The sequence below is a fragment of the Tursiops truncatus genome, chromosome 20 (assembly GCF_011762595.2).
Source record: "Tursiops truncatus isolate mTurTru1 chromosome 20, mTurTru1.mat.Y, whole genome shotgun sequence".
Lineage (NCBI taxonomy): Eukaryota > Metazoa > Chordata > Mammalia > Artiodactyla > Delphinidae > Tursiops > Tursiops truncatus.
In genome coordinates, this window is record NC_047053.1 from 4,664,465 (window position 1) to 4,690,675 (window position 26,211).

General features: G+C 45.6%; 1 protein-coding gene across 7 annotated transcripts in view; it reads right to left on the reverse strand.

Annotated features, from left to right (window-relative positions):
• Positions 1–26,211, reverse strand: part of ARHGAP44 (Rho GTPase activating protein 44) — a 141,931-nt gene that overhangs the window by 42,056 nt on the left and 73,664 nt on the right. For all 7 annotated transcript variants that reach the window (XR_012328624.1, XR_012328625.1, XM_073797736.1 and 4 more), the window contains exons 4-7: positions 17,092–17,168; positions 11,628–11,739; positions 8,917–8,993; positions 2,570–2,687 (exon numbers count right to left, since the gene is read on the reverse strand). Coding sequence is in view for 5 of the 7 variants with exons in the window: in XM_073797736.1 (XP_073653837.1) it covers positions 2,570–2,687; positions 8,917–8,993; positions 11,628–11,739; positions 17,092–17,168 (384 nt within the window). In the remaining 2 variants the exon portion in view is untranslated. The remainder of the gene's footprint in view (positions 1–2,569; positions 2,688–8,916; positions 8,994–11,627; positions 11,740–17,091; positions 17,169–26,211) is intronic.

Below are 26,211 nucleotides of genomic sequence, written 5' to 3' on the forward strand. Positions count from 1 at the left end.
GGTTAAGAATCCGCCTGCCGATGCAGCGGACACGGGTTCAAGCCCTGGTCCGGGAAGATCCCACATGCCACGGAGCAACTAAGCCCATGCGCCACAACTACTCAGCCTGTGCTCTAGAGCCCGCGAGCCACAGCTACTTAAGCCTTCATGCCCAGAGCCCGTGCTCCGCAACAAGAGAAGCCACAGCAATGAGAAGCCCGCACACTGCAACAAAGAGTAGCCCCCGCTCGCCGCAACTAGAGAAAGCCTGCGCGCAGCAACGAAGACCCAACGCAGCCAAAAATAAACAAATAAAATAAATTAAAAAAAAAAAGAGAGAGAAGTAAACTGTCAATACCTATTAAAACTTAACTAGTATACACAGTCTTCTACCTAAAAATATCACTTTTGGGGATCTATCCTATAGGGCAAAAAAGTTACCAGTGTATAAGAATATACATAAAACGATGTTGATTATATCATTTTTGTTGATGCCAAAATACAAAGAAACAAAACACATTAGTTTGAGTATCTACCACTAGGAAAAATAGCTAAATATATCACGGTAGATACCTCCTTACTAAGGAATACTGTGCACAATATTAAGACTAAGTTAGATGTACAGCTACTAACCTGGAGAAATGTCCAGGATGTACTATTAATTGAGAAAAGTGATAGACCAATAGAAACAACATGACTGTTTCATAAACACACACATACACACAAACACAAAACAAGTACCTAGAAAAATGCTATATATGAGGGCATATTTGTATGATTATAAAAAAGAAAAAAGGGTGGGAGGCTAGGTAACAGGTTCTAACACTTACTTCCTTATCCGTATAACTTTTACGGCCACTTGGCACATCACAGGGCACATTGTTCACAACAAATCTTAATAAATATTGTTGAGAAAGGCAAACTGGTCACCTCCTTTGCAAACAGAGGGGTGGGTTGGTTGGCTGGTTGGTTGCTGGGTAGGAAGGGAAAGAATTATTGGTGTTTTCTTAATATATTTTCAAATTGTTTCCACTGGTTTTGGTGAACATGCAATACTTTTGTAATCTCTGAAAAGGAATTTTAATCTATTTTTTGGTAAAAACAGCCTATGTAAGAAGCTGCCCAAGACTGAGTGAAGCTATTAAACTTTTACTCTAATGCGTTTGGACATTTGCATTCAGCAGCTCCCCTCACCACTTTTTTTTTTTTTTTTCATTCCTGGCCACTCCGTGAGGCTTGTGGGATCCCAGTTCCCCAACCAGGGATTGAACCCAGGCCACAGCAGTGAAAGCCGGGAATCCTAACCACTAGGCTACCAGAGAACTCGCCAGCAGCCCCTCTTAACATCACCCTGCTGTGTCTAGTGAAGAAGGAATTTTGTAAGAAACAAGATTTAACCGAAGGACATGAACCCATGGTAAATGGGTAGAGAAGACACAGAGGAAAAGAGCAATCAACATGAGAGAAGAGTGCTTCTTCACGAATAGCACCAGCTAGATCTTTGCCATAGACACAGGAATTCAAATGAGAAACCAGCTTTACCCACAATGAGTCTTGCGTCTGAAGTATTGGTCTAACTTTGCTTGGCTCCATAGAACTGGAGGCTGAGAGATAACAAATCCTTTCGAGATATTTTTGATGTTTCTAACTCCAGAGAGAAATTCTATCTGACTGTGAATGTCACCTGAATGCAAGGTCTGAATCACCTGTACAGGGTGGTCATAACAGCAGAAGCTGATGGACAAGGTAAGACTCGATAAAGCCACAAAGAACAAAGATGTATGCATGCTAAGTGGCCACTCTCCTGTAAAACTGTATGTTAGGAAGACAACAGATACCAGCATAATTCTAGAAATGTGGTATTTTTGTTCCTTAGATCCAAACCAAAACTGGCATATCTGCAGGTATACAGATGTACATATACACAGAGCATCAAGAACGGGTATTGCTGACAAAGCCCCATAAAACGTTTGTGGGGAAAGTAGATGAGAAACATTTGAACATGGGTGATGGGTGATGAGGGGCACCTATCACTCCCGAGGGCAGAGGCACACTTTGTAGAACGAGGTCCTCCTCTCCTGACAAGTGGAAGGTTTTCTTTGCTGCAAGTGTCTCCTTGGCTAGCATTTCAACTTCATAGATACATGTATGTCTCCCGCGAAGCAAAGGACTGATAAAGTGACTCAGGAAACAGTAAAAGGTAAACAAGAAAATAATGTAATATCAACAGGGAGTCAAGGCTCATCTATTGTCTAAACTCTCAACTGTTCTGGGTGGCCTAGAATCTATGATTTGGGGCTCAGATGACTTACAAAATCTTCGTGGAGAAACCGAGGCCACTTCCTCCTGGCCTACCACGCAGGAATATCAGTGATCACGCACTGCTGTCCCCCCGCATCCAGGTCACCATGAAAGCCCCAACTCTTAGGGCTCATGCAGGACTCTTTGGAGGTGTCAGCAGGCAAGCCTGGGGACGCTGATTCAACCAGAGGCTCACTGTTAGGGCTTTCACAGACCTCCAGCCAACAGAAAGGGACTCCCTTAGGGCTTCCTCATCTTTCTCAGTGGAGGGGAGCAAAGAGCTGGGTACCCTGCAAATCTCCACTCTGTTGGCAGACTCCTCCATCTCCTCCCTGAGGGCATCCGCTTTGGCGCCTGCAGGCTGTAAGCTGCTGGACAAACCCGAAGACTTGGAAGTCTGCTGCCACCTGATGGGAAAGAGGAGACAAAGAGGAGAGGTGTGAGACAGGTAGAGAAAGCCCTGGGGACACTGTGGGAAGCAGAGAAATAGCTGGTCATGAGTATCACCCAGGGAACGACACAGCCTCATTCCAAAGGAGAGATAACGAGTACCAGACCAGGAGAAAGGGGGCTCCAATGTCCAAGCGGCAGGACTGAAGGAGGCTGAGGATAGCGGCCACTTCAGACAGAGCAAGGATTCCCCGATTTGCCATCATCCTCCCTACTGTCTTCTGAACACTCAGGCCAAAGGACCTCACCACCGCTTCCCCTGAAGCACGGTCCATGCCATTCCTATTAGCTTCCTGCCTATCCTGAGGGCTGTGAGTTTCGAAACATTCACCTACTTGGCTGAAGCCAATCACGGGTGCTAAGTGAGAGGACAAGTGGGTAAGATTAAAACAAATGTGGAAGCAAAAGTCTCCACTGGTAAGCACTAAGCAACCTCTGATCCACACTGCAACACCTCATTTATATTTTCTTAAACATTTTATCTCTGCAGAGAATACTGGCCTTCTGAGGGAGCCCCTTGGGAAACTTTAATGGGGAAGCACAAATATTTCTGGTTGCTAAGTCATTATCAAGGAATTACCCAAAGCAGGCCCTGAAAGAAGGTTCTAATTATGCTAAGATGCTAGTAGCTATAGCAGGGAACAGCAGCGGGCCTCTCCCCCTGAGGCTGTAAACTCAACAGCCTATAGGGCCCAGCAAGTAGGAAAAATAAGTCAAATGGGTCATTATCTTAAAACCTCGCCCACCCAATCCTTTATTTCCTACTTGTGACAGGGACAGGAGATATAAAGCTGTTTCTCAGCTCTAAGAAAAACAATCCTGTAATCAGGATGACAAAGGCTGCCCATGCCTGGCTGCGGTCTTGGGAAGTCAGGAGGAACAGGGAGGGGACGGGGACCTGGCGGGGGTTCACTGGAGGGTGATCAGGGCTGATGGGGCCCAGGCAGGAGGAGTGTGGCCCACAGGTTGCTGGATGTTTCAAACTGACAAGCTGCGAACTGTCAAGTGAACTCATCAGATGAAACGTGACAACAGATTAAAGAGCATCCTCTGGAACCGTGCAGGCCAACTGCGTACGGACCAAACCAAAGAGGCCTGCGGGCTCCATCTGGCTCTCGGACTGTCCATCCAACGTAGACGCAAAAAGTGCGATTTTACCCTCATTTTGAGAATCAAGAATTGAATCCCTAAGTGTCTTCTCTGTACAATTCTTCTTTCCTCTTGTGTTACGTGCAGGAAAAAATTAGAGAGTGGGGCATTATAATACCCAAAAAGGGGACATTAGTTCTCTTTGCTATTAGCAAAAAGTAGCAAAATGAAGGATCCTCTGTCACTTAAAAAGCGCACCCATGTGAAAATTACTTAAAAAGGCTTTAGGACATCAAGCTGGCTTGAAGCTCCAGAGATGGACACGTGTGTCCTGAGAAAGATTCCTCATCCAAATTAGAAAGGATATATTCTATTCCAAAATGTTAAAAAAAAAAAAAAATCTAAACTAACAGATAAGGATTAGTAAAAATTCCTGGGCAGTTCTTTCTTATAATGGTTTGCCCTACGGAAATATTTAACTAATACCTCCCAGGCTTAGTCAAATAAAAGATGAAATGTCACGGCTGTAATTTAGATCTCAGATAATGAACACACTTCCACGGTTGATTATGGTAGATCAGGGAGCTACAACCACCATCCCATTCATGCTATCTGAAGGAAAAAAAACTCACCAATATATAAGTGTAAAAAATAAACAAAGGGGCCACAAACACTCAGCTGATTTTTAGGGTTTTATATATCTGGATTAGATTTGTTTTTTTTTTAAATCCAAATTACACTTAATATATGTATATTAAAATGAAGACATTCTTCAAAGTTATCTCTTTCTTTTCTTCCCTATTCCCCTTTATTCCCTCCCACTCCCAATTCTGTCCTGGTAGTTTAAAAACATACACCTTTCCCCTCCATTTATAAGGAATTTTACTTGTAATGGATAAGTAATCTACTTTGATATTATACAATAGTGACAAAATGCCCCCAAAATGGTCCCTTTGTGGAGACCGAATAGCAAAATATCAAGGGAAACTTGGAAACATTTGTACAGGTAGCAACTAATTGGGAAAAGTGCCACTAATCATGAATTTCGAAAAACAATAAACGCTGGAGAGGGAGTGGAGACGAGGGAACCCTTGCACGCTATTGGTGGGAATGTAAATTGGTATAACCGGTATGGAGGTTCCTTAAAAAACTGAAAATAGAGCTACCATATGATCCAGCGATCCCACTTCTGGGCATATACCCAGAGAAAACCATAATCTGAAAGGACACATGCACCCCAGTGTTCATTGCAGCACGATTTACAATAGCCAAGACATGGAAGCAACCTAAATGTCCATCGACAGAGGAATGGATAAAGCAGATGTGGTACATATATACAATGGAATATTACTCAGCCCTAAAAAAGAATGAAATAATGCCATTTGCAGCAACATGGTTGGACCTAGAGATTATCCTACTAAGGGAAGTAAGTCAGACAGAGAAAGACAAATATCATGTGATATCACTCATATGTGGAATCTGATTTTTAAAAAAGATACAAATGAACTTATTTACAAAAAGGAAACAGACTTACAGGTATCAAAAACAAATTTATGGTTATCAAAGGGGAAACATGGTGGGGAGGGATAAATCAGGAGCTTGGGATGAACATACACACACGACTATATATAAGATATATAACCAACAAGGACCTACTGTATAAGCACAGGGAGCTCTACTCAATATTCTGTGATAACCTATCTGAAAAAAGAATCTAAAAAACAATGAATATATGTGTATGTATAACTGAATCACTTTGCTGTACACCTGAAACTAACACAACATTGTAAATCAAGTATACTCCAATAAAATTAAAACATTTTTAAAAATCATGAATTTCGAGGAAGGATGATCTTCTCATTCAGAGGCTCTTAGAAGTAAACTCAACAATCGTTCTGCTCTGTTAAGAGAAGAAATAAGGCTTCTTGTCCAAGGAGAGTTTGAGCTTTGAAGTTTGAAGAGAAGAAAGTTCATTTCTTCCCACTAAGGTAGCTGAGGCGACCCCATCATTCTCTGGGAAAGATGCCATCAGTCTACGATTTGGGGATGGTGAAGACAGAATACAAGCTTTAAGGAAAGGCTAATGGAAAGAAAAAGGCCAGAAATAAGGGTAAGATGTTTCAGAGACCAGGAGAAGGGTATAGAAGGCAAACTCAAGGTCAGTTCAGGGTGACAAGGAGTCCGGAAGAAGTTTTGGAACGAAACAGGGAAGTTGCTTTAGTGGGACATTTATTGTTTCATCTTATTGTTTCATCATCTTCAGCCCAGTCTTCTCCACTCCCCTGCCTTTGGCATCCTCCACTTTTTGAGGTCCCGGCTCAGAAGGAGTATGCTACAAGGAATAGACCCTAATGTATGCAGACTGACCAAATGGGGAAGTGGGGTGGGGCAGAGGTGGGGGCAGTGAGAACCCAACTGCTTCTCCAAGAGTAGCTGGTGACATTTGCATTTCAGTAGCACAGTATCTGGTCTTACGCTCACTGCTCCATCTTGGGAAACAGTGGCTCAGGGGAAGGGTTAGAGGAAAAGGCAAGAAGTTGGGGTGAGTTGGCTTCAGAAACAACCAAAGTTGTCAAGGGTCTAAGTTAAAGGTTAGAAGCATAAAAACTTGGAGGGGGTAGTAGATTATTTCCTTACCAAATCCCAATACACAAGAGAGGATGAGCTGAAGACATGAAGTTTGTTAAATCATGGAAGAGAGGTCCCTGATGACACTCCTCTGTGGTTTCAGAATCTACGCACCACTTGGTGTCACCATTAAAAACATAAGACAAAACTAGGTTGACCGCGGCTGTCACCAGGGAGAAACTCTCTCTCCTAAGGGGGGCTGAATGAAAATATGTGAGTGGACAAGGCAATGACAAGCTTTGATGCTAACATCCAGCCCTCTGAGCAGAAGCTCTGGGCTGGGAATGAAGGTGTTCCTTAGAGAAGCAGAGAAGAGATCTCAGAGCTAAAACCCAGGTCCTCACAGAAGGAAGTGACTCTGCAAACCCAGGAGCCCGGTGTCCACCGTCCCCCGGATGGTGGAACAAGCAGCATACCCGCCATCATCTTACGTGACGCCGGGATGTGGGACTTGAACACTGGGGCTACAGGACGCATTTTACGTGGCGCACGGACACTGTAGGAAATCATACCACACCACTATGCCTGACGCAACCTTCTCCCTGTTCCTCCAAGGGCCCTAGGGGGAGGGCCTCAGATCTGGGTCAGAGTAACTTCAATCACTTTCTAATTCTTCCTCCTCTTCCCTTTTCAGCAACTGGAGACTTCAGGATCACAGCCTTCCACAGGCAACAGGACCTAAAACTTAACAGCACGGGCACTACTTTCATCCTGTCCACTTGCACATTTACCTGATACTTGTAGCTAAGGGCACTGCCTTTCACTTTATGGTAGTGCTGTTAAGATTCCTCTTTTAAATAGACTCATTTTGAAAAAATGTATTGACATTTCACAAGGTGTGTTGGCACAGATGTCAAAGATCATTCAGGTGGACTGGGAAACACTAGGTGAATTAAAGAAACGCTGACAGATACACACTACGATATATACGGTGGATAAACAACATGGACCTACTGTAGAGCACAGGGAACTATGTTCAGTATCTTGTAATAAACTATAATGGAAAAGAATCTGAAAAAAGTAGATGATAGATAGATAGAAATGTATAATTGAATTACTTTGCTGTACACCCAAAACACTGTAAATCAACTATACCGCAATAAAAAAGAAGAAGAAAGAAACTCTGTTTCTCTGCTAATCTAGCCTGATTTATTTCTGGTCTTGGGGGACTGTGCTATACGTTCTGTTGATCCAAATGCAGAATTCTGGTGCCTCAACTAGTTATAGTAGCAGCTTCCTTTTGGAAAGCTCTTGGGAAGTGCTGTGACAAACAGGATCTCATCTGACACTCCAAACAACCTCCCAGGTCGGCCCACAAATACTGCAAATGTTGCTACTGTCTGTGCACAGGTGAGGAGACTACTATTCTGGAAGGTTCAGTGACTTGACCAAGGTCGCAGGTCTAGAGAACAGGCAACCTGCATCTTGGACCTCATCATTCACTCCTGGTTTGGGACTCGTTATCCTATAGCTCCCAGCCAAAGTATTTCCAGTTTTGTCTTTGTTTCTTTTTCTCAAGAAAATTAAAATAAGATGCGGAGATTCTTAAACTTGACCTACAAAGGACCAAAGGTGGAACCAAAACGTTCCTTCCGTATTATTATTCACGAGTCTGCACTGTTTCAATGTGCACACGTACGCACACATGCCACTGGAAGAAATAAAAAGGCATTTACACACAACCATGACTGATGACGGCCACAGTCAAAGCCACTGCAGGGCCATGGCATGCCCCTGCTGGATGGGAATCTCCTGGTAGATTCTGGAGGAGGGAGCAGGGGAAGGGCAGCACTGTTGGAACTGCACTTCTCCCATGATGGTCTCAGGGTTACAGAATGGCTGCAGAAGACACAGTCACACCATCGACTGCAGGAAAAGGAGACCAGGTCCCCAGAATCAGAAATACTCCTCTCAGGGTAAACAGGACGACACATCACGCTACCTGCCTCTCTGATCTCTGTCCCTACCACTCCCCACTTTGTCCCTTCCACCCCTGCCACGCTGGTCTTCATTCTGTGTCCTGAATACGTCAACCTCATTCCCATCGCAGGACCTTTGCATCTGCTCTTCCTGCTGTCACGGGCAGTTCTGCACCAGATCTTTGCACGGTTGCCTCCTTCTTATGAGATCAAGTGTCATCGCCTCAAAGAAGCCTTCTCTCCTTCACCCTATCTAAAGCTGCAGCCCGCTTCTCCACATCTCCTGCCAAAATTACCCTGTGCTCCCTTCTTCATAGGACTTACGGCTTCTGAAACAGCCTCACGTGGGTGTTCTCTTGCCTAGATCTAACTCCCAGACCAGGCTGTAGCCTCCATGAGAGCGTGGTCCCGGGACCTCCAGCGCCTGACACACGGTGGGTGCAAGAAACACTCAATGAATGAAAACGCTCACACACAAAACCCTACCCCTCAAACGTGATCACAGCTCCTTCAAAGCAGCAGAAATGAAAGCAAAGAAATCCCAGCACACCTCGTTCGTGAAGAGTCCATGTCCAGCACCAGCTTTGCTAGATGTTTCCTCTGTTTCTGGATATTTGGGATTTCCACCTGTGGGTACAGGAGAGAAAAAAAAAAAAACAGTTGATTTGAAGCCCAAGACAGATTTTTTTTTAATGTTTTTAAATTGAAGTATAGTTGATTTAAAATGTTTCAGGTGTACAGCAAATTGATTCGGTTATACATATATATCTATTCTTTTTCAGGTTCTTTTCCATTATAGGTTATTACAAGATACGGAATAGAGTTCCCTGTGCTATACAGTGGGGCCTTCTTGGCTATCTATTTTATATATGGTAGTGTGTACCTGCTAATTCCCAACTCCTAATTTATCCCTCCCTTCCCTGTCCCCTTTGGTAAACCATAAGTTTGTTTTCTATGTCTGCGAGAAAAGACAGATTCTTACAGAATTAATGATATCTTCCCAACAAGTTTGCTCGAGGTCTCCCCATCCTCATTTTCAGAGGAAATTCTTGGTTCCCTTTCCTGAGCTAAACTCTGCTCTTTCTTCACTGGAATCTGTCAGGTCCCGAGTCAAGCCAGACCATCTCAGAGACCCTGGGTCGCCCAGCTCGCTTCTGCCCGCCTCACTCCCGCTCTCACCCAGCCGGCAAAAACATCTCTCTGCTTGCGTAAGGGCCAGACATGGGAAGAAAGGCAGGTAGATCTGACACACAGACCTAATTCGACACAGACAGCTGGAGGAGGAGACCTGGCCTCAGGAGGCCTGAGATGCTATGCGGAATGCAATTAGGATATATTCCTATAGAAGGGAGGTTTTTTTCCCAAAGTAAATAATGAAGAAACATCGCCACGGCTTCACTGAGGGATAAGTTCTCCCACGGTGGCTGTGTGTGGACGCTCTTTTATTTCTAAAGGTCACTTAAGTGAATATTCCAGTGCAGGATGTCGCTTGCAGGCCCGGCAAAAGTGGGGCAGGATGTGAGAATTTAAAAGGAAGAAACGCGAGGATGGTCCAGTGTTGTACGAGGTGCTCTGTATTCACTCTTCCAGGCATCGATGAGTAGGGCACTGACTTCCAGTAGGAAGACAGGCAATTGTCCCCAGGCACCGGGGTCGTCGCGGAGCCCAGACGCAAAGCAAGCCTCAGCACGCAGCTCAGACCTGTCCCCTTGAGTTCGCCGGCGGCTTTGGCTGGGACCCCAGAGCACCTTTCTAGAGAGTAAGAGGGCCTCTCAGGAATGGTCTAGGCTGTACCAGGACGGCATCTGAGAAGTCGAGGGCTGGTCCATATCAAAGCACCATATCTAGAACGTTCTCCTTGAATACTTCTAAGCACTTCGGTAATTACTTACCCATCCATCTGTCCCAGAAATTGCACCAGGGGATGGGGAGGTGCTGGGAGTGGTCTAGAAAGGAAACCAGACACGGTCCAGGGCAAGGCTGCCCGATACGGTAGCCTTGGGGCACCTGTGGCTATGCCATTTCAAATACAAAGGAACATGGACTTCCCTAGCAGTCCCGTGGTTAAGACTCCACGCTTCCACTGCAGGGGGCGCAGGTTCAATCCCCGGTCGGGGAACCAAGATCCCCCATGCCGCTGGGCGCGGCCAAAAAAAAAATACATAAATTCAAGAGAACAAAAACAGAATTAAAAATTTAGTTCCTTCTTTGCACTAAACACATTTCAAGAGCTCTGTAGTCACAGGTGGTTAGTGGCCACCGAACAGTGCAGACGTGGAACATCTCCATCCCTACGGCACCGTGGAGGCTTGTACGATCAATCAAAGGGAACTGGGAGTAGGTCCAGGCTTCAGGACAAATAACATCCCCCAGTGATTTTCTTTCTTGATAAAATTTCACTTGGTTGAAGCTGGCAAAACTGTCACATAGGCATTAAGGCTACATCTTAAGAAAACAGTTTTCTTTAGTGTCCTTCAAAGTAGAAAGAGAAGGGCCCTATGTAAACAGAAACAGTGAGGGGGCCTTAGAGAGTGTCTTGGACACGGGTCCCCAGCCCTTGTGAGTAGGGGCTGCTGTTCATTTTTTTTTTAAGTTTTTAATTGAAGTATAGTTGATTTACAGTGTTGTGTGAATTTCTGCTGTACAGCAAAGTGATTCAGTTATATATATATATATATATACACACACATTCTTTTTTTATATTCTTTTCCAGTATGGTTTATCACAGGATATTGAATATAGTTCCCTGTGCTGTACAGTAGGACCCTGTTGTTTACCCATTCTATACATAATAGTTTGCATCTGTTAATCCCAAACTTCCCAATCCATCCCTTCCCCTCCCCCCTGGCAACCACAAGTCTGTTCTCTATGTCTGTGAGTCTGTTTCTGTTTCGTAGTTATGTTCATTTGTGTCCTATTTTAGATTCCACTGCTCATTTCACCGAAGACTTGAGATGGGTGGAGGCCAGGGGTGGAGATGGGGCAGAGACCCTGCGGGGGACGCGGTGATGCCGCCAGCTTTGCAGCTTCACCCACGGGGATGCCAGCAGAGGAGGGGGTGGGTGGGAGAAGGGGGGAGCCCGCAGCTCAAAGGGCTAGCAGGCTGGGGAACCCCAGGCAGTCGGGTAGGAACGATCCCCAGTGAAACACTGTGCCCCAGAGTGGGGTGAGGGGTAGAAATAGCCCAGAGCAGAAGGACCCCAGAGCCCACCACTCCACCCTCCCCGCTCACGCGGGCCCAGCCTCACTCCTGCTTCTGACCTCAGCCAGCAGGAACAGGGGCTCGATCACGTCTCTCTCGACTTGCAATTCGAAATGAATCAGCCCCTGGGCCAGCTTGTCCTCCGCCTCGCCACAGAGTTTCAGCATCTTCCTGCGACAGAAGGGAAGAAAAACCATCCTGAGTACCCTGTAGAGGAAGATGTGGCCCGTCACCCCCCGGCCAGGTAAACACTCACGAGATGGCGTTAATAAAGTAGTTGACTGCTGTGCCGTCCCACTGACCAACTTGCTGCACGTGGTTTCATTTCTGACACTGCCTACTTTCTAAAGGATGCTGAGTACCTACTGTGTGCCTGGGCTAAAAGGGGATTTGTGGGGAAAGTAAGAGACATGTGGAGAGAACAGAGTCACACATGCCAAATCCACAGGCCTAGAAAGAGCCAGATGTTCTCCCTCCTGAGACCACTGGAGAAAACAGCCGAAGTCAGTGCGCCAACAAACCAACACACCTTCAAACACATACCAAAACCTCCATGTCACTAGGCTCTAACAGAAAGAAAACTCCTTCTCCCAAGCCACGAAAACTTATTTAATACAGGATGAGCAGACGATTTTCCAGTGAAAAAATGGAATGGAAAACCATGTAAAAGTTTATTAATAATGAGCGAATTACATAAGACCTGAATGAGTAGAAAGTTATTCCATATTCCTAGACGGGAGAATACAATATTTCAAAGATGTTCATTTCCCCTGAAGGGCACACAAGCAGCCCTCCCTTTTCACGGTACCATGTTACCTGAAACTCATGTAAAAAGTTTTTACAAATTAACAAAAGTATGGAAAGAGGTAATACTATTCTAAAGTTAGTATGTACTTTTCCTGTCCGTATATATTTTTTTAATTGATTAATTAATTTTTATTTTTGGCTGCGTTGGGTCTTCGTTGCTGCGCATGGGCTTTCTCTAGTTGTGGCGAGCGGGGGCTACTCTTCGTTGTGGCGCGCGGGTTTCTCATTGCGGTGGCTTCTCTTGTTGCGGAGCACGGGTTCTAGGCACGTGGGCTTCAGTAGTTGTGGCACGTGGGCTCAGAAGTTGTGGCTCACAGGCTCTAGAGTGCAGGCTCAGTAGTTGTGGCGCGTGGGTTTAGTTGCTCCGCGGCATGTGGGATCTTCCAGGACCACGGCTCAATCCCGTGTCCCCTGCATTTGTCACTAGTACTCACTACTGGTGAGTCCTGGCATAGGTTTAATTTTTCCTATTGCATTAGGAGATCGGTGGGCCCTTTCAATATAGAAACTCACATTCTTCACTTCTGGAAAATACCTTTGGATTATTTTTAAATTTTTTTTTAAATTATTATTATTTTTTGTGGTATGCGGCCCTCTCACTGTTGTGGCCTCTCCCGTTGGGGAGCACAGGCTCTGGACGCGCAGGCCCAGTGGCCATGGCTCATGGGCCCAGCCGCTCCGCGGCATGTGGGATCTTCCCGGACCGGGGCACAAACCTGTGTCCCCTGCAGCGGCAGGCGGACTCTCAACCACTGCGCCACCAGGGAAGCCCCCCTGGATTATTTTTTAAACTATAATTATGATTTCTTCCTCTCTTCTTCTTGCAATTCCTGTTATTCAGGCCTAAGACTTCCTAGATTGGCCCTCTGTTCTTCTAACTTCTCTATTTTCCGTGTCCTTGTCTTTTGCTCTCTTTTCTGGATGATTTCAACTTTATCTTCCAAACCTACTGAGAAGGTCATATTTTTCATTTCTATGAGTTTGCTTTTGATCTCTGAATATTTCTTTCTTGTATTTCTTAATTAACGTCCTGTTTTTTATTTCATCTCCTCTTATCTCTCGAGAGTCTAAGTACCTTACTGACTGCTACCCCTACACTCCACTGTGCCCGGTGCCCCCAGCCTCGGGATGCTCCGCTTTACCCCCCCCAGAGATGAAGCTCCAGGCTTTTGCTGGGCTTGGGGGCAAGGGGATGAGGGTCTCCCAGCGGTGTGGATAAGAGCTGGGTCTGAGTGATCCAAATAGCACCTGACTAGCTTTCAACCCCCATTTGTGATTTTCCTCACCACCCCCCTCCAACGACCCACTGTTCCTGAGATCCCTGGGGCCGCCAATTCCTGAGCCTTCTCAGCATTTCATGGTATGAACATCTCAGCTCTCTGCACATCCTACTTCTGGCTTGAGAGTCAGCTTTCTGGGACTTGCTAAGTCAGGTCCCAGTCAATCATATGCTTCACAGCTCACAAAACCCTCTTGTCTTCTCTCCTGTTTTCTCCTGCCTTTGTGGGTTTATGTCTTTTCAGAAAAAACCCCCCTGCATTATAGTCCGTTTTGGAAGGGAACAAAAATGAGATGTGTGTGTTCACTCTGGCATCTTTACCTGGTGTCCTCCATCCTTTACTTTCAACCTTGTGTCACTATGTTTCAGGCAAGTCTCTCAGAAAGAACACATCGATACAACAGGATTCCACGTTTACCCACCTGAGAGTCTGTATATTATAAACAGTTGAGTTTATTCCATTTGCTGTGTACGATTTATAGGTATAGAGGCAGTAATTGCTATTACCTTCATTTTTCTGTTTTCTATTGTTATGCTTTTCTGTGCTGACCTTTTCTTTCCCCTTTTTAAATTTTTTTTTGCGGTATGCGGGCCTCTCACTGTTGTGGCCTCTCCTGTTGAGGAGCACAGGCTCCAGACACGCAGGCTCGGCGGCCATGGCTCACGGGCCCAGCCGCTCCGCGGCACGTGGGATCTTCCCGGACCGGGGTACGAACCCACGTCCCCTGCATCCGCAGGCGGACTCTCAACCGCTGCGCCACCAGGGAAGCCCCTTTTTTTCTCTTTTAGTACGTTCTGTGGGCTTTTATTTTTCTATTTTGTTTATTCCTCTCTCCATCCTCCACCTAATTTTGAAGTTACACGTTCTATTACTTTTCTTCTTGTGGTCGTTCTTACCTTTCTAACATGCACACTTCACTTTAAATTTAAATGTAATACCTTTATCCTCCTTTCATACAAGAGCTTGAAACACTGATGCCCTTTGCAAAGCTCCCTATTATTATTTTCTAGTATTTTAGTTTTCCTTTGCTTTAACTGCCCCCCGCCCCCCAGATTATTATTATATTGCTGCTTCTTAATTCAATGTTTATTTATATTTCTTTACACTGAAGGGTAGCAGGATACACCTCCCCAAAGTATGCCACTGTGGCATAAGGATTAGTTTGAACTGAAGGCAATGGAGAAGAAGCAGACACAAAAAAAGCTCTCCACCCTTCCCCTATCTGCCTAAAAGCAGGACATGAATTTGTAAAGGTGTCCCCCTCCCCCCTCTACCAGGAAAGATAGATGTTAATCACCAGAGATAATTCTAGACCCTTATCAGCCCAGAGACGCTGAGCACCAGTGGTCTCTACATTACAAACCTTACCAACTAACACTTATCTTCTACTAGTCCCTCATATACTTACCTTCCTACAATTCGTTGCCATAGAAACTAACATTTTTTTTCCTCTGTCTTGTTTGTCACTTCTCTAAAAATCAGTGTTCTTTGGTTTATACAAGCCCAAGTTCCAGCCACCCCTTTGAGTTACTCATCACCGAGTTCTGCCATGTGTATGCACTGCACGTTAATCAAATGTGTATGCTATTCTCTTATTAATCTGTCTTTTGTCAATTTAATTTGCACGGCCCTGTGAAGGAACCTAAGATGGGAAGAGAGAAAACGTCCCTTATACCACATTCACTATTTTTTTTTTAAAGTTTTTTTTTTTTTTTTTTAATAGCCACGCTGCACAGCTTGCGGGATCTTAGTTCCCCCACCAGGGACTGAACCCGGGCCCTCAGAGTAAAAGCAGTGAGTCCTAACCACTGGACCGCCAGGAAATTCCCACACTACTTTTTTTTTTTTTTTTAAGATTTTTTTTTTTTTTGATGTAGACCACGTTTAAAGTCTTTATCGAGTCTGTTACAATATTGCTTCTGTTTTATGTTTTGGTCTCTTGGCTGTGAGGCATATGGGATCTTACCTCCCTGACCAGGGATCGAACCCACGCCCCCTGCACTGGAAGGTAGAGTCTTAACCACTGGACCACCAGGGAAGTCCCACCACTTTTTTTTAAAAATGCTATCTTGTTATCTGCATTTCATTCTTTTCTTCTGGACATAATCTACTTCACACATCCTTAACTAGTTTTTCAGTGAGAACATGCAAGCGGTAACTTCTCTAAATCTGTGCCTGAAAATATGTTTATCTTCCCCTTATTTCTGAATAAAGATTTAGTCTATCACTGAATCTAGATATCTTATATTTTCACTCACTACTTGAAGACACTCCTCCATTATTTCCTGGCATTTACTGTGCCTCCTGAATGGTCTGTTATCACTCTAATTGCTCTTTTATACACAATTATCTCTTTCTCTGGTTGATTTTAAAGTTCTTTTTTATTAATAGGGTGTAGTTTTAGGACGATGTGTCCAGGGATGGACTTCTTTCGGTTGATCTCAATCAGGACTTTTGGTGCTTCTTAAATCTAAACACTCATGTTTGTATTCAAATCTAGAAAAGGAAAATTCAACCATAAATTTCCCCTCTATTTTGTTCTTCAGGAGCGACTGCTACACATAATGCTGTATCTTTACATCCTGCCATCTGAGTCTCTCCATTTAATGCTGCCTGTATCCTTACCTCTTGGACTTTATTCTGTAAATTCTAAACTCCAGACCTCTTTAAGTTCACCAATTTCCATATCTGTATGCAACTTCCAGTTTCTCTCAAGGAAGTTTTTAAATTATACTAAATATTATTTGAATTCTTAAAAGTTCTATTTGGTTTTTCTTTGATTCTGCCTCTTCTTTTTTCACCCCTATTGTGTTTTGTCTTTATTAAATTTTTAAATTTCATTTTAAACATAATTACTGTCCATCTCCTTTCAGGTTGTCCGTTATTTTTCATTTTTAGGGTCTGATTCTCCCACAGACTGTGCATACTGATTGCCTCTCATGATGATTCTATATTTAGTTTGTTTTTATTGTGAGCTCGAAATCAGCAAGGGTTGCTCTTCTGGGAATCCCATAAGTTCTGACATCTGACACAGAGAGATTTCATATTTGCTTCTGCTGAAGCCCAAGGGATTTCAAGTGTCCTTCAACAGCCTTCCCCGCCCCCTACCGGCATGCGGGATGCAGGATCTTAGTTCCCCTACCAGGGATGGAACCCGTGTCCTCTGCAGTGGAAGTGCAGAGTCCTAACCACTGGACCGCCAGGGAAGTCCCAACAGTTTCATGTTAACTTCTCCCCTTGGGAGCTGCTGCCTGCACAGACACTATGACTCCTGGACCTGGGGCCTCAATTTCTCACCGGCAACCTTTCCTTCTTCCCCGTCCAGGCTCCAGCCAGACCACAGGTGTCCTCACTATCTCTGTGAGGACTGTTAGTCCCCTTGTAAGGATGGGGACTCACCTAGATTTAGCACAAACCCATACATGAATTGCCTTACCCAAGAAGCGTGTCATCTCCCAGGAGAGCTGATCCTTCCACCAGACACTGAGCCAGTGTGGTCAAAGGCAACTTTTTCTGAAAAGGAAGAAAACGTGGTCATGAAAACTACTTCAACTGTCACCCACTTACACTGAAATAGCAAGAAGTCAAATACTTGCCTGGATATTACATTAGCTAAGAAACAAACTGACTTTAAAATATGAATAAAACCTAAAAATTCAGAGGATACAATGCTGGGTTAGACTCAGAGATGTCAAAATTCAGAAAACTAAAACGATTAAATTTGCTAAGTTGGAAAATAAGGCTAAGGTTTACATGCTGCATTTTTAATTTAATTTTCATTTTGTTTCATTTCATTTCATTTTCTGGCTGCGCTGTGCAGCTTGTGGGAATTTAGTTCTCCAACCAGGGATTGAACCTGGACCATGTCAGTGAAAGCGTGAAGTCCTGACCACTGGACTGTCAGGGAATTCCCTACATGTTGCGTTTTAAAATAAAGTAGCATAGCAGCAGGGAAAAAGGAGAAGATTTCAAACTAAAGATTCGAGCCATGCCTTAATTTCTAAGAATCATCTCTCTCAAGAAGTATATTAGCCCCATTTTAGAAATAAGTCAGCTTATGGTCAAGGAAGAGAGAAAAATGTTCACACAGAATTACAGTGCAAACAAAATAATCATCAAAATAAGGTATACTCCACAAAGAAGATATAAAATGGCCAATAAGCACATGAAAAGATGCTTAACATCATTAGTCATTAAGGAAACCCAAATCAAAGCTGCAATTAGACACCACCTCACACCCATGAAGATGGCTCTCATAATCTTAATAATTTATTTTTTAAATACAAAAAATAAATATTGGTGAGCGTGTGGAGATATTGGAACCTTCATGCTTTGCCAGTAGAGATGTAAAATGGTCCAGCACTGTAGAAAAGCTTGGCAGCATTTCAAGAAGTTAAACAAAATTACCATATGGCCCAGCGATTCCACTCTGGGGCATGTACTCAAAATAATTTGAAACAGATGGCTGAACAAAAACATGGGCATGATGCAAAGGGCAGCCCAATTCACAATAGCCAAAAGGTGGAGACAGCAGAAACGTCTATCAACGGATGAGGGAATAAACACAATGTGGTCTATCCACACAACGGAATATTATGCAGCCATAAACACGGAATGAACTCCTGACACAGATTACAACACGGGTGAACCCTGCAGGCATCACAATAAGTGAGATAAACCAGGCACAAATGTGCACATAACGTCCAGTTCTATTTATATAAGATATCCAGAATAAACAAATCCATAGGGACAGAAGGTAGATTCGTGGTTGCCAAGAGCTGGGGGGAGGGGGAAAGGGGAACGACTGACTAATGAGTATGGGATTTCCTTTCGGGGTGATGGAAATGTTCTGGAAGTAGAGCATGGTGGTAGTTGCACAATACTGTGACTCTACTAAACGCCACTGAATTGTACTCTTTAAAATAGCTAAAGTGGTAAAGAAGGAGGGAGGGAGGTGGGCAGGCAGGAGGACCACAGCATAATCCACCTTCCCTCCTTAAGTGTCAACAAGCCCTCTCCTTCCTGAGCTGGACCCACCCAGCACACACAGAGAACAACAAGGTAAGAACAGCTAGATATCCGGGAATTCCCTGGCGCTCCAGTGGTTAAGACTCCGTGCTTCCACTCCAGGGGACACGGGTTCGATCCCTGGTCAGGGTACTAAGATCCCACATGCCGCACAGCGCGGCCAAACAATTTAAAAAAGAACAGGTAGATATCCTCGGGTCTTCCGGTCCCCACTGCCACACAGAAAGCTCTTCAAACAGAAAGTGATGGAGCCCCTCCCAGCCCAGAATCTCCTGTCTTAGCACCCAGAGACCCTCGGCTGTAACTTGCTTACTCCCCAGCATGAATGGTGTGCCTATCTGGGTACCACGCCCGTGGTGACCGAGACCAGACACTGCTCTCATGGAACTTACATCCCAGGGCAGGGAGACAGACACTAAACACAGACACTTTGAAGGAGACCCTTTCGAGAGTGGGAAGTGTCATGGGAACAGCAGAAAGGAGGACGATGGGCAGAGCGGGCAGCTGTGGGGAGGGGGCGGTGAGGAGAAAAGACTGCCCCCCCACGCCCCCGCCGAGGGGAGACATTTAAGAAGCAACCTGAAGGGAGAGAAAGTCAGCCATACCTCCAGATGACCTGGGAAAGAACATTCCGGGCAGAGGAACTGCAGGTGCAAAGGCCCAGAGGTGGGCTACCTAGCCAGCTCAGCTGGCTCTGCATCCCCAGCAGACCAGCGTGGCTGGAGCACAGTGTGTGATGGGGGAGAGGTTGGGGGAGGGGGCGGAGGCGGGATGGTGTGGGGCCTCGTCAACCAGAGGCAGGCACTGGGGTTTCCTTCTAGGGGCACTTGGGGACCACTGAGGGCCTGTTTAAGAGCAACATGATTGGATTAAAAGAACTCAGTCCTGAGACAGGCAACTGGATGACTTGAGAGCAGCACCAAGCTGGAGGTGGAGTTTTAGGAATCTGGTTTGAACATCCCCAGGAGACCCATGGGCTCTAGGTATCTCCAGGGAAGGTCACAGGAGGTAGACTAACCCCCAAGAGTGGTATGGAAGTTCCTAGGGTTCCTGGGTTAGTCCAGGTGGAGGGGAGCCCAGGACACCAGGTTTCCTCAACGGGTCTAAAATATAACCCCCTCCCTGCCCTTAGACACGTCCACTCCACAGAGGTCTGAGCCCTTTCACTCGAGGAATAATCTTGCTACCCCGTCATTTCACATAAAATGGGACATTGTTCTTGGTAAAAACGAGACCAGGCAACGAAGTACTAATATATCCAAATGTAAACACCACTTTCTAGCTGTCCTACAGAGCTATTAGGTCCAGGTGTCCAGAGACTTAATTAAAGGCAGAGGGACAGTATCTTCGGAGAGCACCTGCTCCCACCCTCACCTTTCAAAAAAAAAGTTACTGAAAGCATATTTTAGAAAAATCTCTAAAATGGTTAAAAAAGAAAAGGAGTTGTGCAGGTATAACATTTGTCATGCTCAGAGAAAAAGGATGGATTAAGGTATTAGAGTTCTTGACCAGGGGTAATTCTTGTCCCCCCGGGATGTTTGGCAAAGTCTGGAGATGTATGTGATCGTCACCATGTGGGGGACATCCCTGGTATCTAGTGGGTAGAGGCCAGAGATGCTGCTACACATCCTACAGTGCAGCAGAAAGCCCCCTGAAACAAAGAATTATCCAGCCCAAAACATCGAGAGTGCTGAGGTTTGGGTTTAAAGAAAGGTGTTCAATCTGCAAGCTCCTAAAATATCTGAATCACAACCACTGAAGACGCTCCCCCCAATCCCGAATGTCAGAGAGTACAGCCACACAAGACCATTTTCTTTATGCTGAGGATCCAGAGACCCATGACCCACCTGCCTTTCCGGCAGGACTGAAGCCCCTTCTGAGTCCTTCTTCAGAATTTGACAAGGAAGCAAGGCAAGGGAGGATCTTGCCTACAGCAGATGACAGGCAATTTCTCGTGGCCTGGAAGTTGGCATCCTTTGGAGAATATATCTACCAGTGAGTGGAGTTTTTCCAAATGAAAAAGATCAGTCCGATTAGTCCTGGCAGTGAGTGGAGCAGAAGACCACGCCCGGGATGCCTAGCAGACTGTAGGTCAAGCACAAGAACAGCCCTGAGGACCACAAAGCCATCGGTCTTGGAGGGAGGTGGTGAGGGGACAGCCAGGTGTCTGGTTTCCAGATTCACACAGGAAAAGCCAGTTGGAAATGGTAGGATTGGAGGGGCCCTTCTCCCAAGCAGGGGGCCAACTTTATCTTCTAGTCATTTCCAGTCACTCAACATCCTCACCGATGATTATGAGATGCTTTTAGGTGGCAAAGAGAGCCACTTTAAGTGACGAAGGACCACAGGACGAGAAAGCTATTCCTGTTTCAACTGCACGTTAATTGCTAAGATTTTCACATGGAGAATAAGCTTTCTCTCTTTCTCTATCTCAAATGAATTCATTTTTGAAGAGCAAATGGTATAAAACTCAAAAGGTGCTGGAGGGTTTACAGCAGAAAGTCTTCTCCCATCCTTAACCCTCAGCCACTGGGTTCCCCTCTCCAGAAACCATGCCAGTGATCAGTTTTCTAGGTATCCTTCCATAAATATGCTAAGAAGATACAATTGTATATGTGAGTGTGTGTCTACTTTCTAAAATTATTTATTTATTTATTTGGCTGTGCCGGGTCTTAGTTGCAGCACACGGGATCTTCAGTTGCGGCATGTGGGATCTCGTTCCCTGACCAGGGATGCAACCTGGGCCCCCTGCATTGGGAGCTAGGAGTTTTAACCACCGGACCACGATGGAAGCCCCATTTGTCCATTTTTAGTGGACACATTTTCCCTCACAACTGTTAACACATGACATAACCCCCTCTACACTTTGCTGTCCTTTTCATGTAGAGGTATCATTCATGTAATTTCCTATCAAGACATAGAGAGCTGCCTCAGCCTTTTTTTTGAAATGGTTACACAGATCATTGAATGAAGATGACAACATGGATTTAAACAAGTCCTGTAGTGATGGTGTAAGGGGATATAGGCCACAAGCTAGGGCCTGTGCTTGTGGCCCAGGTGAGCTCCTAAGAAAGCACTCACTGCAGGGGAGACACTGAGGGTGATGTGAGCGCTTGGCTTCCAAGGGCACAGGTGTTAATGGGGTGAAACCTCCATTAGCGGTGAGTCTTTGCTTGTGTCGATGCTTTTAAGAGTCAAGAAATTAAGAAAAGGAAAAGGAAAAAAAAGAAAAGAATCAAGCAATTAGAAGGAAGCTACCAAAAGAAAAAAAGGAAGGAAGAAATAGATTAAGGTGACATACTTGCACGTCAAAAAGGGGAGAGTGAAAATCTATAATCAAAGGCGGGCGAATAGAGGAAGTTAATGGACTGCAACGCACTACAGACTACAAATTATTTCTATTTCTAAAGAAATGCTCTGAGACAAAGGAAAAGCTGAGGGCTCGGTAGACGCGGGGTACTGTGCTGATTTATTTGACCTGATGCCTACCCGTGACTGAGGTATCATTTGCTCTCTCCTCCACACTCTGCTCACCCCCACTTCACGTAGAAGGATATTGAATCTCTGAAGGTTTCAACTGCCCACCCGTCCGGAAAACCTGCCAAAATGTGTTTCTCTTGCAGACGAGGGTCTAGGCTGAGAGCATCACCCACTATTCTGGGGACCATTAGCGCCCAGGTAGAGAGACCTTACTTAGCGAGCTTCACCCTGACCAGTGGTTTTCCGGGTCAAAGAGAAGCTATTAAAATACACATTTCCCCGATTCTAGTGTGCCGAGAGATCCTTAAGAGTTGAGGGAAGGGGAGACAGAACGTTCCAGCGTTTGGAAGTAGTCGATCTGACTTGTCTGAGATGAGTGTTCTCTCTAAAATTATCTTAGGCATCAGCAGCAGAGTTTGTAGGATGACTCAGAGACAAAAAGTCTTATTCTAATATCCACTCTGTTTCCTAAACATACACACACGCACACACGCCCCTCCATCTCTGAAAACTGCTGTCCACTGTCCGCGAATCCAGGCAGATTTGCTCCTCGGGGCTCGGCAGTTCCCAGGGGTGATTTTGGACTCACGGCGGGGCCCTAATTACAGCAGCGGTTTCTGTTCCTTTACTATGCATTCACGTCAAGCACCGTGCTGGGCACTTACGTTTATTACCTCACTTAACTCTCAAACCCTACTGGGTAGGCATTCATTGTTATTACTATTTTCCAAGGCAAGAAACCAAAGCATATAGAGGTAATTGACTTGCCCACTGTCAGGCAAAATTAGGAAGCAGCAGAGCTGGGCTTCCACCTTGGAGGGTCAGATCCCAGCACTTAAACTCGGAGCCATCACGCTAAATTGCTTCCGTAAAGAACGGGAACGAGTCAAACTGGCGCGATGCGCTGGGCAGGTTCTGTGCCTAAAACAGGCATGGGCCATCCCGTCGCGACACGTGTGTTTTTAGCGCTGCCTACATGTGGCAGGCCCCGTTCTAGGCACTGAGAATGCAGCCATGATGGGAAGACAAGATCCCTACTCCCGCGTAGCTCACATATTGGTGATGGGAACAGACACAGGAGCAAATGAATGGGCAGGCTAATTTTAGAGGATAACACATGCTATGAAGAATATGCAATAGGGGGACGTGACTGGGGGAGGGAGGGAGCACACACATCAGGTGGTAAGAGGAGCTGCACCAAGACGGTGACATCTGAGCTGAGAATCAAACAGTAAGAAGTTGCCGGTGTGACTATTCACAACAGCGAAGACATGGAAACAACCTAAATGTCCATCCGCAGATGCATGGATAAAGAAGGTCTGGTATACATATACACACACACACACACACACACACACACACACACACAATGGAATACTATGCAGCCGTAAAAAGAAGGAAATCATGCCATTTCCAGCAACACGGATGGACCTAGAGATTGTCATACTAAGTGAAGTAAGTCAGACAGAGAAAGACAAATACCATATGATATCACTTACATGTGGAATCTAAAATAGGACACAAATGAACTTATCTACGAAACAGAAACAGACTCACACAGGGAACAGACTTGTGGTTGCCAAGTGGGAAGGATGGATTGGGAGGTTGGGGTTAGCAGATGCAAACTATTATATACAGGATGGATAAACAACAAGGTCCTACTGTAGAGCACAGGGAACTATATCCAATATCCTGTGATAAACCATAATGGAAAAGAATATGAAGAAGAACGTATATACGTGTATAACTGAATCACTCTGCTGTACGGCAGAAATCAATACATCGTAAATCAACTATACTTAAATAAAATTAAAATAAAATAAAAGGAAGTTGCTGGCCTGAAATGCTGGGTAAGGATATTCCACGTGGAGGGTAGATCCCACATGAAGGCTCCGCATGGATATGAACAAGGCAAGTTCAATCACAGGTCAGTGCAGTTGGAGGATGATGATGGGGGCAGAGGAGGACGGTGGGCGGGGGCAAGAGCTGAGCTCAGAGATGCAGGTGGAAGATGTACCATTAGGGACCAAGGGCCAAGCTAAGAAGCTGGGATTTTGTGCTACAGTGGGAATCCTTTGGTGGGACTGAAGCATCTGATTTCATTTTAAACACTCACTCAGGCAGTTGTAGAGACCAGATGATGAAGGGGCTGGGCGGGGGGGGGGGGGGTCGGAGTGGAGAGCAGAGACCCCGAAGGGAAACTGCTGTGTTCAGGCAACAGATGACTGGTGCGTGGACCGGGCTGACGAACGTTAAAGCAAATGGAGCTTCTTTGGAGGAAGAGCCAGCAGGACTTACTGAAATGCACGCGGGGAAAGAGTGAAAAGTAAGGATAAAGGATGATGCCTGGGACGTAGATCTGAGCAAGTGGGTGGATTAACAGTACCAACCCTTCTCTGCTAGGTCCTCCTCCTGTTAGAGCTTCCAATGCTGTACTTCCTGGGGGGTCTTGATTCAAGGCCCCTTGTCTTCTCACCTGTATTTTCTCCCTGGGTGATCTCATGAACTCCCACAGATTCAACAAGTCCTCAAGCCAGGGACCTGGAAACCCCTCTCCCTTCCTCGTACCTCCACATCCATTCAATTGCCAAGTCCTGGTACCCTACGTCCAACATCCATCACATCTCCGACCTCTCTCCATCTTCACTGACCCCATCGCGTCCCACCTTGACTGCGCCCCTACCTGTCTAAATGCATCCTGACTTCCACCATAGCCGCCCCCCCCCCCATTTATCCATTCATCACACAATCACCAACAAATCTCATCATGTTACTTCTGAATAACACGCTGGCCTCCCATGGATCTCGGGGGGAAAGCCCCGATGCTGACCATGGTGAGACCAGGTGCCCTGCCATCCCATCTCACACCCTCTCCTTGTCATTCCCTGACCTCTAGTCACTCGGGCCACCTTCACGTTGCTCAAAAATGCCGAACGCCTTCCCGTCTCTGGAAAATCCACACATCGCGCACCCTAACCTAAAAGCACTTTTAACAGTGTCAGTGCTGTCACCTTTAGCTTGTCCTTAAAGGTCACTTTGAATTTCTTTTCAGTTTGATCATTTATTCAGTCAGATGAGAATAAGGAAAGACTGCTCAGCTCAAGAAATCATGGGCAGGGACTTCCCTGGCAGTCCAGTGGTTAAGACTTCGCCTTCCAACGTAGGGGGTTTGATCCCTGGTCGGGGAGCTAGGATCCCACGTGCCTCACGGCCCAAAACACCAAAACGTAAAACAGAAGCAACAGTGTAACGTATTCAATAAAGACTTTAAAAATGGTCCACATCAAAAAAATCTGGAAAAAAACAGAAATCATGGACAAAATCAAGCACCTGTCATCTGTGCAGGGAAATCACTGATCTGTACCTGCCTGAGCTTATTTCCACTGCAGACTTCTTCCAGGTCCACTGAAGAGCTGTCCAGTTCATACGGTAATCACTGCACCGGTGTGGCCTGCGCCTCCTGCCATCCCGGTGCTCCCCACGTGGCCCGCGTGCCCCCTCCTCTGGGGAAGCGTGAGTAACCAGCTGCCTTCTCAGTGCCAATCGTCCTCTGACCTGTCGGACTTGCCATATCGCAAGTCTGCTATCGATTCATGAGATTTTAGAAAACCTGGAGAGCCAAAAGCCTCCTATATAATTCGCAAGACCCTCAATCCAATTAAAAGCTTATAAATCTGGGGAACTTGACCTTATCCTCGAGAAATAAAGCTAGCAGTCATCAACCTACCAACACCAAAGGTCAGTTTCAAGACTCTGGTGCCGACGGTCAGATGCTACTCTTGATACCAAAATATACATTCCTGTTGGCCAGTTATTTTATTTTACTTTATCTTTGGCCGAGAGACACGCGGGATCTTGGTTCCCCGAGCAGGGACCGAAGCTGTACGCCCTGCAGTGGAAGCGCGGAGTCTTAACCACTGGACCGCCAGGAAGTCCCTTGACCGCTTGTTTTAAAAACAGTGCTTTCTGGAACAAAAGGACGGAAGTGGGTCACAGGCAGGCCTGGCTACAGGCCCCACACAAGGACCAGCTTCTGGAGTCCCATATA